The sequence below is a fragment of the Sebastes umbrosus genome, chromosome 12 (genome assembly GCF_015220745.1).
Source record: "Sebastes umbrosus isolate fSebUmb1 chromosome 12, fSebUmb1.pri, whole genome shotgun sequence".
In the NCBI taxonomy this organism is placed as follows: domain Eukaryota; kingdom Metazoa; phylum Chordata; class Actinopteri; order Perciformes; family Sebastidae; genus Sebastes; species Sebastes umbrosus.
The window spans coordinates 9086769-9101407 of NC_051280.1; the positions used below are offsets into that span (position 1 = coordinate 9086769).

General features: G+C 40.0%; 1 protein-coding gene across 5 annotated transcripts in view; it reads left to right on the plus strand.

Moving 5' to 3' along the window:
• Window positions 1-14639, plus strand: part of LOC119498079 (microtubule cross-linking factor 1) — a 93714-nt gene that overhangs the window by 50541 nt on the left and 28534 nt on the right. For 4 of the 5 annotated variants that reach the window (XR_005209042.1, XM_037786568.1, XM_037786570.1 and 1 more), the window contains exons 6-9: window positions 4356-4484; window positions 7971-8072; window positions 9098-9322; window positions 13243-13413. Coding sequence is in view for 4 of the 5 variants with exons in the window: in XM_037786568.1 (XP_037642496.1) it covers window positions 4356-4484; window positions 7971-8072; window positions 9098-9322; window positions 13243-13413 (627 nt within the window). In the remaining variant the exon portion in view is untranslated. The remainder of the gene's footprint in view (window positions 1-4355; window positions 4485-7970; window positions 8073-9097; window positions 9323-13242; window positions 13414-14639) is intronic. The other variant, XM_037786569.1, reaches the window with a different exon arrangement.

Below are 14639 nucleotides of genomic sequence, written 5' to 3' on the forward strand. Positions count from 1 at the left end.
AGTATTCTCTGACAGACACACCTGATTTTACCATCCATCTCTCGTCCACTAACGTGACATCAGATTTTAGTGTCGGAAGCGTTCTGGTTTCAGTTTGTCATCTTAGTAGTATTGACCAATCACGTTCGAGCAGGCTTTGGTTGAATGCAGGTAAACAGTCCGTGTGGAGAGCAAAAAGAGGGGGAATACATCGGCCGAAATGCAAACTCGGAACTCACTGGCCATCGTCTGATCATGATGAGCGTTTAATTGGTTTAAAATTAGTTTGTAAACTGGCTACTTGTGAAACAATCCGGTCGTAAATGCCGTCTCTCAACTCCAACTCGAGTCTCGCATCTCAAGTTGCTAATCGGACTGTAACAATGAGCAGCGCACGGAAAAGGAATTCACTGGCTATTCCAGAATCCCAGAAATACAGTATAACCCCTTACCCCGTGAGACTTATCTGTTGACAGGTTTTTGAGATTGCCGTCTACCTGATTCCATGTCGATGTAACAAAACACACCTGAATCTCTGACCAAACTGTTTGAGGTTGAGTTGCTTCGTGGGTAATGAAGGCGGCAGGTTTTGACCAGGAAGAAGAATGCATGGAATAAAAAAAAGACTATCTTTGGTTCTGTTGCATTGATTTTAATCTTCTTCTTTTTTTTTTAAACTGTTGATCACAAGTCTTACAGTATTACAGGAGTGCAATGTAAAAATGAGGCTTTAGTAGTGAGAGTTGGCCAAACAGAGTAAGTTTCTTCCAAAAGTCTTTTTTGTACAGAATTCCCAGTGTTTCCTTTCTGAGATGTCTGACTTCATTCGGCTAACTCCTTGGCCTAACCTTGGCTAAAAATGCATTTTTGCGCAGAGCGAGGACAGTGGATTTTGCCCCCCATTTCTTACAGTGGAGTCGAGCTACAACAGGTGGGGAGTTGTCACTTGTCAAATGGTAACGCTGGCGTCCTAAGGCGAGTTCCTGGAGGACAGAAACCTCCCGTGGAGGAGAAGAGCAAAGGCTTGCTTGATCTTGATTTTGATGAAGAGACCGTGAAATCGGGGTCTCATGATTCTTCTGATTGTTTGGGTTTTAAGTAGGAGGTTTTAGAAGAACTACCACAGGGATAACTGGCTTGTGTGCTGCTGCTTTTTGATCCTTCAGCTTTGGCTTTTTCTAATCAATGTGAAGCAGAAAATCCAAAGCACCGAGCATTGACAGGTCACCCACTTGTAGAGAAAGTGAGCTGGGATTAGACCATCATGAGACAGGTTAGATAGACTTGAAATATCCAAACCTATCATGTAAAGCCTCAAGAGGAAATATTGAGAGACTCCAGAGGTCCAGTGCCAACACAGGGTGACATTTAGCAGGACCCCCGCTCCGACACGAGCCACCCAGCTCTACCACACCGGCACCACCGCCACCGCCACCTCTCCCCTGATCCACCATCGCTTCCTGCTGCTGCCACATTCACATCTGCATCTCCATGCACATCCTCATAGCCAGCGGCCCCGCCTGCCTCCTTCTCCCTGCACTCACTGTCTGCAGCTGCCCTGCTTCCAGTCAGCCAGGGCCAGGGGAGGGTGTTTAGGAGGGTGCTTGAGAGGGTGCTTCGTATGAATGGAGCACTAAATGCAGCTTCCTCCATTTGCCTCGATTCAAAGCTTTTCCTGACATAGTGAACTGCTGCATGATGTAGTTTAGTAAATATTTCCCTCTCTACAGCTTTGCTACACCATGCTATCATGTATCTGACTCATTACGACACAAAAATGGTGTAGCTATAGTGTTTGAACCACATAGATCATCACGCATACACACACAGACGCACGTGGGATTGGTTACTCCACGGTGTTGCCAAGGAGACGAACCATAAAAATGTGTGCACTGTCTAAAATAACCTCTGTTGGATAAAAAGAAAAAGAGTTGCATGGCGCTGCTGTGTGAGTGGAAGAACCTCGCTGGCTGGCTTCCTGCTTTCTGTTCCTGTTTTATTGCAGCTTAGTGTAAGTCAACATGTCAACATACTGTGTGCTCTCCCAAAGCAGGTTCATTATCTCTGTACTGCATGATCAGGCAGACATCTTTCTTGGGTGGGTTTTCTAATCGCCGTATTGGAATAGAACAAGCAGCTCTGCAAACATTGCTCACTTCAAGAAGCCAATCTGCTTTGTAGAGATAATCGAGTGAAGCTGCCTCCATTCTGATTCTATCCAATGACTTGTTTCTGCTTTGCTCCTCTGCCTGTAGGACTCGCTGGTTAGTCTGGGTGAAGCTGGGTGGTTTAGTCAATGCTAACCATCGTACTAACAACTCACACCTGCTCAAAGCAATAAGGCCTTCGTCCATCAGAGTTGTTGAAGATGATCAAAGTTGTAGAGCAGCCTGTATATATAATCGATTTAAAAAAAGAAAATTAAAATATGTACAGAAGGGCTTTCACTAGAGGAAAAATGTGGACGTTTTCTCACAATTATTTCCTCAGATCCCATCATTTTATTATATTTAACTCGTAACAATGAGAGCTGTGTGTTGCAATTATAAGATATTTATCTCGTAATTATTTTGTAAACTGTAGGAAATGTTTTCTTGTAAGTATGACTTCTGTATCTCGTAATTAAAAGATGTGGATCTTGAGTAGGGCGAGAATCTGGCGATACGTATCGTGATACAGGGGTTGGTTACGATTCAAAACATCGCGATACTATAAGCAAGGCGATATATTGCAATTGTTTTTAAATCTAATTTTAAGGAAAACTGTCTTAATATAAAGAACACACTGCCATATGCATACAATCTGAAAAAAGTTAACTTTTTTACTATATAACAGTGGGATCGGCATTTGTTCCTCTAACATACAACATCATCGCACTACTTTGAGAGGGCACATACACTGAGAGGGTGCATCTCTTTGCAAATGAAATAAAGTATTGACTGAGTTAATCTTTGCATGTAAACTATTAATAAAAAATCCATACAGTGTTTTGGAGAATTGATACAAAACATAATTTCGCGATACTCAATATTTTCGATCGTATAATTATGAGATAAAGTTATAAATACAACGCGTAATAGCAATTTCTATATCTTCTTATCACGATATTAATTTTGTTATTATCTTGTGAAGTGTTCTAAATGTTTTTTCATAATTATTATGACTTCTGTACCACATAATTGTGACAAAACTCATCGCACAATAACAAGATGCCGATTGTGAAGAAACCAAAGAATCGTGCACAGTAATTACAAGATTTTTATTTCATAATCATCTCGTAAAGTATTGCAAATATTTCTCATAACAATGACAAAACTCATCACATATTTACCAGATGCCGATCGCGAAGAAACCAAAGAATCGTGCACACTAATACGATTTTTATTTTGCTATTATCTCGTAAAGTGTTAGATGTTTTCTCGCAATCTTGTCGAACTCTTGTACTCACTTTAATGTTGTAAATACGAGATATGGAAGTCATAATTGTGAGAATTTGTCTCCAATTTCTTTCCCTTAGTGAATGCTACACACTTCTGTAGATACCTTTTTGGCCCAGTAGCATTGTGGTTCCTGCTGGCTAGGAAGAATCCTCACTCAGAAATAAAACGTGGGCAACTGCTACAAAAACTAGAGCATGGCATCTTAAAGCTCGACTGAAGCCTCAAATTTCTCCGGTGTCTTTTAAATGCTGTAATGTCTGAAAACAAGATGCACCTTTCCTTAGCTGACTGCTTCCACAACACACACGGCTGTGCACAGGCATGTGTTGGAAACCTTTAGCGTGCAAGCTCTCGCTCTGCAGTTTTGCCGTGGTATCTCTCAGCTGTTGGTTTGGACTCATGTATCCCTCATTGCATGCGCTTCATAACAAGTGTTTTGCATTCTTTTCCCCCCCCCCGACTCCCCCCGACTCCCTCTCTTTGTTCCTCTTTGTGTTCCCGCCAGATGTTTCAGCCCATGATTTTGTTCATCCTCATTCTCGTTCTCTTCTCATCTCTCTCATACGCCGTCATCTTTAAGTTGGTCTTTCTCTTTGCGCTTTTCTTCATACTCTAGTCCGTTTGTTCTTCTCCACACCGTGTAGTCTGTTAGTTAATTTTCCCCCTCTCTGCTTATATTCTTTACCCATTTTCTCTTTTGTTTTTATTTCTTTTTTACCCGGCCCGCTTTCTTTCCTTGTCCCCTCACCCTGTTTGTTGTCTTCTGTCTGTTTTGTCCACAATCCACCTCACACATCTCCCCCAATACCACCACCACCACCTCCACCACTCCCTGCACCTGTCACCCATCCCCCTAATCCCTTACACCCACCGTCCACACCCCCCTTCTCCTCCTTCCCCTTCCCCTTCCCCTTCCCCACCCCACGTCACTCACAGTCCGGTCAGAGGGATGAGCTGGAGTGGCGTCTAGGACAGGAGCGAGGCGTGGAGCCCCAGAGCCAGGCCCAGAGCAGGGGAGCCACGGGACTCACTAGATACCACAGGCCCCTGGCTTTAAGAGCAGAGGTCAGTGCCTCCTCCCCCCTCCATCTCCCTTCCACCTGTGGGACTGAGTTGACACTGGCTCAACTGTGAGCCCCATACACAGGCCTTCTGTCGACCTGGACTCTATTCTCTAATCATTTCAATTGATTCAAAGACAAATCTGGTTTCTTCTCTGTGGAGCAACAAGTCCTTTCTTTCCCATGGTTGTGAAATACAGCTCTGCAGGGCCTGTAGACGCCCCCAAAAGCATGCCGTTTTTAATTTAATTACATTTTTCATACAGGCAAATATATGAATACAAATAATCTACAGTCATGCTTTTACAAAATGCATTTTGAAAGTTGTCACTTCACAGTCACACCTAAAAATGAAATGGAGTAAATGTTGGTACAGAATGAGGGTCATTATACTGAAAAAGACATTATTTTGGGCGCTTCTGGGGTTTGTTTTTGAAGTTTTTATTGGCCTGAGAAGCAGTGCACCATGGTAAGAAAGACTTAACTTGCCCTACAGTGAAGCAACATTTACAGGTACAAGTCAATTCTGAGGAGTTTGACTTTACAGTTTATTTACTGGATACAAAAAAACAAAAAAAAAGATTTAAAAAATCTCTGATTACTTCACCAAAGTATATTAAGTTTATATACTGTACTTCCCTGTATATATATTTAAAGTAGGGCTGTCAATCGGTTAAAATATTTAATCACGATTAATCAAATGATTGTCCATAGTTAATCGTGATTAATCGCAAATTAATTGCAGATTTTTTATCTATTCAAAATGTACCTTAAAGGAAGATTTGTCAAGTATTTGATACACTTATCTACAGGGAGTGGTCAAATATGCTGCTTTATGCAAATGTATGTATATATTTATTATTGGAAATCAATTAACAACACAAAACAATGATTAATATTGTCCAGAAACCCTCACAGGTACTGCATTTAGCAGTATGCTCAAATCATAACATGGCAAAATCAAGCCCAACAGGCAACAACAGCTGTCAGTGTGTCAGTGTGCTGACTTGACTATGACTTGCCCCAAACTGCATGTGATTATCATAAAGTGGGCATGTCTGTAAAAGGGAGACTCGTGGGTATCTATAGAACCCATTTTCATTCACATATCTTGAGGTCAGAGGTCAAGGGACTCCTTTGAAAACGGCTATGTCCAGCTTTTCTTCGCCAAAATTTAGCGTACATTTGGAGCGTTATTTAACCATTTATTTCGAATTTTTATTATTTTATTTAGTTTATTTAGTTATTTATGACATGGTTGGTACCAATGGATTCCTTAGGTTTTCTAGTTAAATATGATACATACAACCTAAAAATCGCAAGTTGCATTGAAGGGATCAGTGGCGTTAAAACGAATTTGCAGTGACGCATTATTATTGCGTTAACTTTGACAGCCCTACTTTAAAGTCAGTTCTTAAGATGCTTTTTGTGCCTTAAGGAGCCTTCTCACATCTCTACCAATATATACAAAGTGTCTCTGGGCACTAAAAACTATAAATTTGGCTGATTATGAATTTGATTGGTTACGATCAGAAGGCCGCTCAGTCCAGCATGTCTAGTGACACTCCAGCCACAGTCACTTTTTATTAATGCTGAACACAATTTCACTCCATTCACTCACTCTGTTTTTCACACTAAATATCCACTCCTACAGCCACTGATCTTTATTTATTTATTTTGGTTTAACATTTTCTTATTGCTTTTTGAATTCACACCGTGTGCCCCTGGACATTTTGTGGTTGATTTCAAAGAAACAAGTAGAAAGTAGATGACATAGATCTCCAGAGTTAAGAGAAGTTCTGAAATTCAAGGGCAATTTGTATTTTGTGTTATAGAAAATATATCTGCTGGTGGACAGTTTGTTGCCCTCTAAATGAGACAGCAGCCATGCACAGCTGCAGTATATCGACTTGTTAGGCGCATGTATGCACTCAGTGTATCACGGCTGAGTCTGCACTCTGTAGTGATTTACGGTTCATCACTACCGGCTGCACCGTCATGACTCGACTCAGCAGATTAAACGCATGTCAAAAGTGCAGCTCACACAGAAGTGTCACAATACACTTTAAACTCAAAGAGGCGAGTGGTAACGTTGCTGCAGCACAGATCCGTTAAACCCCTTCAGTGACTCGGCTGTTTAATAAACCGGCTGTGTAATCGCTGGACACTGTGATTCATAATCGCTGCCTCATGCTTGTGTTCATAGAGAAATTGCCCGCTGTTACATAATGCAGATCGCTGGCAGCGGTGATGTGACACATTACTGTTACAGTTACAGTTATAGCACATTCGTCTGTGTGTGTCCCTGTGCTTTCTGCCGCAGTGTAATCTGTGAGGTGAAATGAATGAATGGGAAAACGGCTCGGATATGGCAGGATTAGCGCTGCGCTGTAGGCCTGTGTGATTTGCATTTGACATTGGGCTGACAGGGAGGTGATCCAGGGTCAGAACACACTGAACAGCTCAACTTACTGTCGGAGGGTACAGTGAACGCCCCGCACGCAGGATAGAAGAAAGAAATCGCATTAAAAAACGCTTTCCATATTGTCAAAGTCTGCACTTTGAGTTTATTTAGAAGGACAGACAGGGATGTCTTGTAAAACCAGTTGAAGAGCCATTACATTCATAAACATAAGCATCTCATTTCCCGGCGAGCATTTTTTCACCTGTAGTAAAAAAAAACATGCATTCAGTTCCTATTGCGATTGCTGTATTTGGCACAAAACATTTTATGATTTATTTCTTAAAGTGCATTCGTGCAAATAATACCTATCACAAGCCAACTAATAACATTTTAGTAACGTTTTATTTTGGCGATAGAAACCATGATTTAGGTGAAACTCGTCAGATGTTTTGTCGGTGTCGTGCAGCTCTAGTAGAGTACATCCACTGTCTTAATATACAGTATTTATACAGTGACAGCATCATTTTCCCATCACAGTTTCTAGTTTCTATTCTATTAAGGCTGAAGTAACTTTTTGATCATTTAAAAGAGGTCGCTAATGAGTTAGAAATAGTTTTGGGAAATTCACTTATTTGCTTTCTTGCCGAGAGTTAGATGAGAAGATTGATACCACTCTCAGACATGTGAGTGCTATCGATCTTCTCTTTCCCAAAATGTCGGACTATTCCTTTATTTATATACTCGCGTTCGAGGTTCGATCAAAAAGCTTTGAAGTTTCTAGATGAATAAATATTCAAGTCCAGATCGAAAATGTGCAGCATTAAATTATAATAACTTCCTGAGATGTTCGCAGAAGAAAGTATAATGGGTTTCCACTTTTGTGAAAGTCAGATCTCATTTGTGGTTTTTCAGTCCTGCTCAGTGAGTTTTAGTTTTGCAGTGGAAATTGAAGAGAACAAATATAATCAAGCGTAATCATCTCATACACAAATCCTTGTGATTAAACAGAATGAGAGTGAGATATCAATATGTGATGTAATTTATCCAAAGTGTCAGTAAAGTAACTGTGTGCTGTTGTGGGTTCAGCTCCGGGACACGTCTGCTTCTGACATCCAGTTTCGTCTGGATCACGAACGAAGGCTGAGAGCGGCGACGGAGGAGCGGGAAGCTGCCGTTTCTCTGCCTCAGGTACAATAACGCAGTCAGTCACGCCATGTTCGAACGCCTTTAGATTTATGAACACAAGACCATCGGTATCACACTTCACTTGTTCTGCTATCTTTGCTGAAGTTTGAACATGATTTATAATTAAGTGTCACCACTGGAGAGGCAAGAAAGTTCAGCTTTAATATCCACACCTGCATTTAGTGTTAGATTTAGATTGATGTTACACTGTCTTCAGTGTGTCTCACAATTTACACTAAATCTTTTTTTCACACTCGCAACATGACATATATCATGCGCATGCATATCATGACTTTTCTATTTTAGTCTACATATTTTACTAAATTTATTGTACTTTTATTGATATTATATTAGGAACTGCTGGTAGTATTACTTCTTATATATTATATTTATTACTCTTTTGTTTTTTATTCTTATGTTGTTGTGATCTCTGGCACAAGAATTTCCTTCAGGATTAATAAAGTTCTGATATCTACTCTTACAAAATGATCCTTTTAATCAAAATAAAACAGAAATAGCATGTAGAAGTATGGTCTATGTTTTGAAATATGAGCTTTTTGTCATTTCAAGCACACAAAAACATACAGCATCATTTAAAGCTGAAATAATTAGTCAAAAAATTGTTTTTTTTAAATTGAAAATATGAAAAATTCTCTGTTTCATGCTTCTCAAATGTAAATATTTTCCTATTTTTCTTAACCTAAACATCTTTGGGTTTTGTACAGTTGGTCGGACAAAAAAAAGCGATTTGAATATCTTAATTTGGGCATTTTCTACTATTTTCTGACATTTTTGGACCAAAGAATTATCATAAAATATATGTATTATTTAAATGATGACTGGTAAAGTCCCTCTCAAACCAATAGACCTAATCAAGCATTGCATGAAGCAGCATATCCAAATTTATATATAAAAATGACTTGATACATTACTCACATATCACTTACTGACTTACCATTAATAAGTATTTGAATATGACATATGTTTTCCTGACTATGTGAATGACATTGAATGTCCCTTCCCTACAGCAGGAAGACGAGCGTCTGCGTCTGGAGGCCCACCGTGGCGGTCTGGAGCTGCAGGGACTTCAGACTCATGAGGTGCCCTGGCCTCAGGAGAGAGCCATGCTGCAACAAGAGGTCCGCCTCTTCAGACGCAACACCATCGTCTTCTACATGAAGCTCAGGTGGATCCTCACGCACTGGAGGCTCGGCCACAAGGACGACTCCGGAGAGGAGACGGTGCAACCGGAGGTGAGTCAATAACTTACACTCCAAGTATTGACTCCAAGTCACTGAGGTTTAATAAGTTGGAGGCACATTTAGCTATTTCTTAATTACTGTACTTGATTGTGCGCTTGAGGCAAGCAGTATAAATACATGTACCCACGAGTTCAGGGTTGTACTGAAAATAATAGAGCAAGAAGTCACGCTTTTGCGTTAGGGCTCGTCCAGTAATTGAACTCCGGGAACTCGCACACGCACCCGAAGCAAGAATCATACCTCTAGACCAACAACCCACAAATTAAAAGCAGTAACATAAAGCCAACAAGTAAGACAGCATCCATGCTGGTGGTGATGGAGTAAAGCCAGGTGAAGCAGAATAGAACCTCTCAGTTTAATCACCTCTGAACGATCTGGTGGTCACTCTGAAAGAGAGAAAGACAGGAAAGAGCAGCATCAAAACAATTTCACATCATTTAATATTTATTTGATTGTGACAAATACAGTATACATAGAGAATTGCACAACAATTATCCAACGCAATGTATCACAGCATTTATAGTTATTGTTAATTTCCAATGCCCGTCCCTAGAAGGGCCCTGAACAAATATAGAACATGTTCACAGACAGTTAAACTACATGGAACATTTTGTTGACCTTATAGGAACAGCAGTGTGACTTGGTGTCATACTCATATATACAGTATGTACACATACAGACACATACAGTATATGTGTGTGTATATGTAAGGGATAATGTACAGCTAGCGGGTCATTGTTGTGAAATAAACCCCTTCAGGGCGATGAGAGACGCGTCTCATCACCCTGTCTGGGTTTCTTTCACAACCACGACCCGCTAGCTTATTACACGGCTACTTACTGAAGAAATCAATATTTTGACACAAAAGCGGTCCGCCAGAGTCTGACATCAGAACTGCGCCCATAGCAACGGTCTTTTATACACAGCAACGGTCGGCTATAAAGAAATAATAGAGCAATGCCGTGATTGACCAATCAGAATCGAGTATTCAACAAAGCCGTGTAATAAATATATATACCCCCAACCCCACCCACACACACACACACACACGCACACACACACACACACGCCCACACCCACACCCCAAACCCTGCTTTTTTTCATTGGCTATTAGCTTTCAGTTTGATTTTAAAATGTTGTCAATTTTGGTCCGCTGCTCTTTAATCAACTGGCTAATCAACGTTCTGTCTGTATCGTTTCAAGAAACACAGCCAGAAAGAAGATTGGTCGGATATGATGATGTAAGAATTAGTGGATGAGAGGAGTTCTGATAGCTTTGGGAAAGCAGAAGTGAGACAGAAGATAAAAGAGGGAAAGAAAATAGAGGAATAAAGGAAAAACATGGAAACATGAACTTTTACGATAAACATCATTTGAAAATGAGTTGTTGCTGCTGATTCTGGGGAGTTTTCATATTGACATATATGCATATCGAGGATTGATCAAAATAATTGTGATATTAGAATTAATCAGTTTAGTTTCTACCTCAATAAAGAATTCTAGTTGATACTAAAAGATGACGTTCTTCCCATGTTGTCTTAATGGTTGCAGTGGATACGTTGGATGGTAGATTAAATTCCAGGATGTAATATCTCTGTTTCTTTGGTTCTTTTGTTGAGGAATTGTACTTAAGGGGTTTTAGATAGTGTGTCAAATGTCACACAGAATATAGTAGACCGACATGTGTGACATATAATTAAGGTTCGGACACTTAAAACACAAAAAAGTGACTCATCCTGAACCACCTTCAGTCCTGTCCTTCCCACCAGGTTGCCGGACTGATGGATAGTTAATTAGTCGCCCGGCTGATTGAGCAACTCCATTTGTTCAGCTTGTTGATTCAGCGGTCGATGCTTCACTTTTTCTTGTTATCTTCTTGTGCTTCCGGTTGATAAAACTCGTAATTTGTGAGATTTATGTTTCGCTGTTTTTGTTTTGTTCACATGGTAATTATTCATAGTTCTGCACTTCCCCAGAGACAACAGAGCAGTTTGGTCGGCACTGTGAAGTCTTTTTCTGTTGACTGAGACACACGGTCCACCCAGATCCTCCTGTTTATACTAAACAAACAACACAAACTACTTTTGTGTTTGTCAAATCATCAATAAACATCACTTTGCTTTGTTGTGAAATATTACACGTTTTATGTAATTCGATATTACTTCATTTTAAAATGAATGCAGTTTCTCTCGATTCTGTCCTGACTCATCAGTTTATTCATGCAGCATCTTGTGGTGAAACCTAATTTGCGCCTGCAGATGGTGCAGCAGTGAGCAGCCCACGTGTACCTTGCGGGATGTTTACCTCACGCCCTTGACTTGACATTGAATCCCAACAGAACATTTTCTCAAGTCGGGTTTATTTTTAAAGCCCTTAATCACCGTTCCAGTTTCACAGTGCTGCTCATATTGAGAAATAAAACGACGTCTCACAGTTTTATAAACTAGGTGAAGATGAGAGAGAATCACAGTTCAAATGGACTCGCAGACTTTGATGCTGATTCCTGATTAGTCTGCAAGGGTTCAGGTCCGTCCCGCTGTTTAATGGACATTTGCTGTAAGTCTGCAATTCTGCTGACTTGCTTGGAAGAATTACCATAATGTTCTGATGTTAAACAAGATGTCAGAGGAAATCGGAAATAAATAAAAGACACACACAAAAAGGGGAAAAGCTATAGAGAACAAGTTTCATTCATTCAACCTTTATTTATTAAGGGTAATCTAATGAGAGCAGCTCACTCTTTCTGTGTACGCAGCACAATTAAAGTAAAAATCCAGCTATTGGATATTTGGATAAAATGGAAATGGAAGTTGACACAAAATAAATTAAATCAGTCAAAGAATTCAAGTAATCTAACTTAAATGTTCTGCTGCAATTTATTCTGTCAGAGTAAAGAAAAACATTTAAAAGGCAAAACTTAAAAACCGTAGTCCAGAAAACCAATGAGTGACGTCGCGGTGACTTTGTCCACTTCTTGTATAGTCTGTGCTTGAGACGGAGAACAAGACAGAACAAGACCAGGTCAAGATCAGTGCGCGTCCCACATTGCATGACACACTTACGATAAAATGTGGAACATGCAGACCACAGGCACAAACTGATCTGAAAGATCCACATGCCCATACAAATACCCACAGAAAACAAATAGAGATCCTCTTCATTCACCTTGTTTATTGACATATATACTGCATATATGTGTATGTATAAGTGAACCATGAGAGAAATGTCTTGATAAAATAATATAAAGGCATTGCAGAGGTGAATTTTATGTGTGGGAATTTTCCTTTGTTTTCTATGAGCAATTACAGTAATGATGGTAACAAATAAATCAGACAATAAACAGGCATTTTGGTCCCCGCAGTCGTGGTCTTGACCGGTTTTGAAATAAAATCCTCTTTGTCTGAGACCGAGACAAGAACAAGTAGATTCCGAGACAAGACGGAGCCCTTTATAAAGTGGTCTTGAGACCGGTCTCGAGTACTATAACACTGCTAAGGAGTCTCTTCTAACTGACAGAGAGGGTCATATGTGGCTCACAAGTATCTCTTTAAAGACAAATCGAGAGCTACTGACCCTTGTCTTAAAGGGAGTAGAGTATCTAATTACAAACAAATACGATTTTTGCTTCAAGACTTGACTGCAGGTTCATTTATTCCAAAGAAACCCATACTAAATACATGTGTGACAGTACACGTGTATGAATGTAAATGTTACAGGTTGTTTATGGAGGATATTAGCCCTGTAATGGACTGGTAGAACTCATCCAGGGTGTTTCTCTGCCTTCTGCCCATTGCATGCTGGGAAAGGCTCAGCGACTGTGAGCCTGAAACAGAATGTGTTGGTACAAAAAAAAAAGAAACGAGTGCATGAATCAAAATGCAGGCTTTTCATGGCCGTATCATCTGTTCCAGTTTGAGAAGTTGGAGGGCATCCCAGAGCTGGGAGTGATCATGGAGCAGGCGGAGGCGGAGGCGGATCGAGACGACAGACTGTGTTTGCCACAAACTCCAGGGGACGTCCCCGACCCCGGTCCCATCATCCCTCTGCCGTCACCTGATCGACACCTGCAGCATCACAGACAGGTATTCAGCTCCTCCACTGGTTGTTGGCTGGATTGTATTAAGACAAAAGTGACTCCGCTGTCTATTTTTTAAATAGATTTTTGAAGATAAACTCACTATAGCATTATTTAACATGAGTAAAGTTTTGAGTTCATCAGCCTAGAAGCTTTCAGATAGATGAACTCATATTAACCTGAGCCTACGGTGAAAAATACTACTCCGCGGAGATAAGAGGGTCCTTATCATTTAGAAAAAACCTGCACACTGCTTTCCAACAGCTTAAAACCAGCTCATTATTTTGCTTCCCGTGCTCTGATAAACTAATTTTGTTTCATCGTGCTTTGGAAACGATATAAAGTGGAAACCGCTTATATGGATCAAAAAGACTGAATCATACCTGTACAAATGCTGCTTAAACAATTTGCTTATAGTAATCAAGTAGTCTGCTTACAGTGTTCATTTTGGGTCTTTTCATACATGACAACTAGGGCTGTCAGTCGTTTAAAATATTTAATTGCGATTAATTGCATGATTGTCTATAGTTAAACGTGATTAATCGCAAATTAATCGAACATTTTGTTTCTGTTCAAAATGTATCTTAAAGGGAGATTTGTCAAGTATTTAATACTCTTATCAACATGGGAGTGGGCAAATATGCCTGCTTTATGCAAATGTATGTATATATTTATTATCGGAAATCAATTAACAACATAAAACATGACAAATATTGTCCAGAAACCCTCACAGGTACTGCATTTGGCATAAAATATGCTCAAATCATAACATGGCAAACTGCAGCCCAACAGGCAACAACAGCTGTCAGCGTGTCAGTGTGCTGACTTGACTATGACTTGCCCCAAACTGCATGTGATTATCATAAAGTGGGCATGTCTGTAAAGGGGAGACTTGTGGGTACCCATAGAACCCATTTTCATTCACATATCTGGAGGTCAGAGGTCAAGGGACCCCTTTGAAAATGGCCATGCCAGTTTTTCCCTTTCAAAATGTAGCGTTAAAGTTTGGAGCGTTATTTAGCCTCCTTCACGACAAGCTAGTATGACATTGCTGGTAAGAAATTAGTGGCGTTAAAACAAATTTGCGTTATTGCGTTATCGTGTTACACTTTGACAGCCCTAATTAATGATAAATAGAAAAAAAAAAGTAAAATACAATAGAAACATTTAATTAATAGCAAGGATGAATACTATACTGTATTTACAAAAGAGATATACAGTAACATATATACA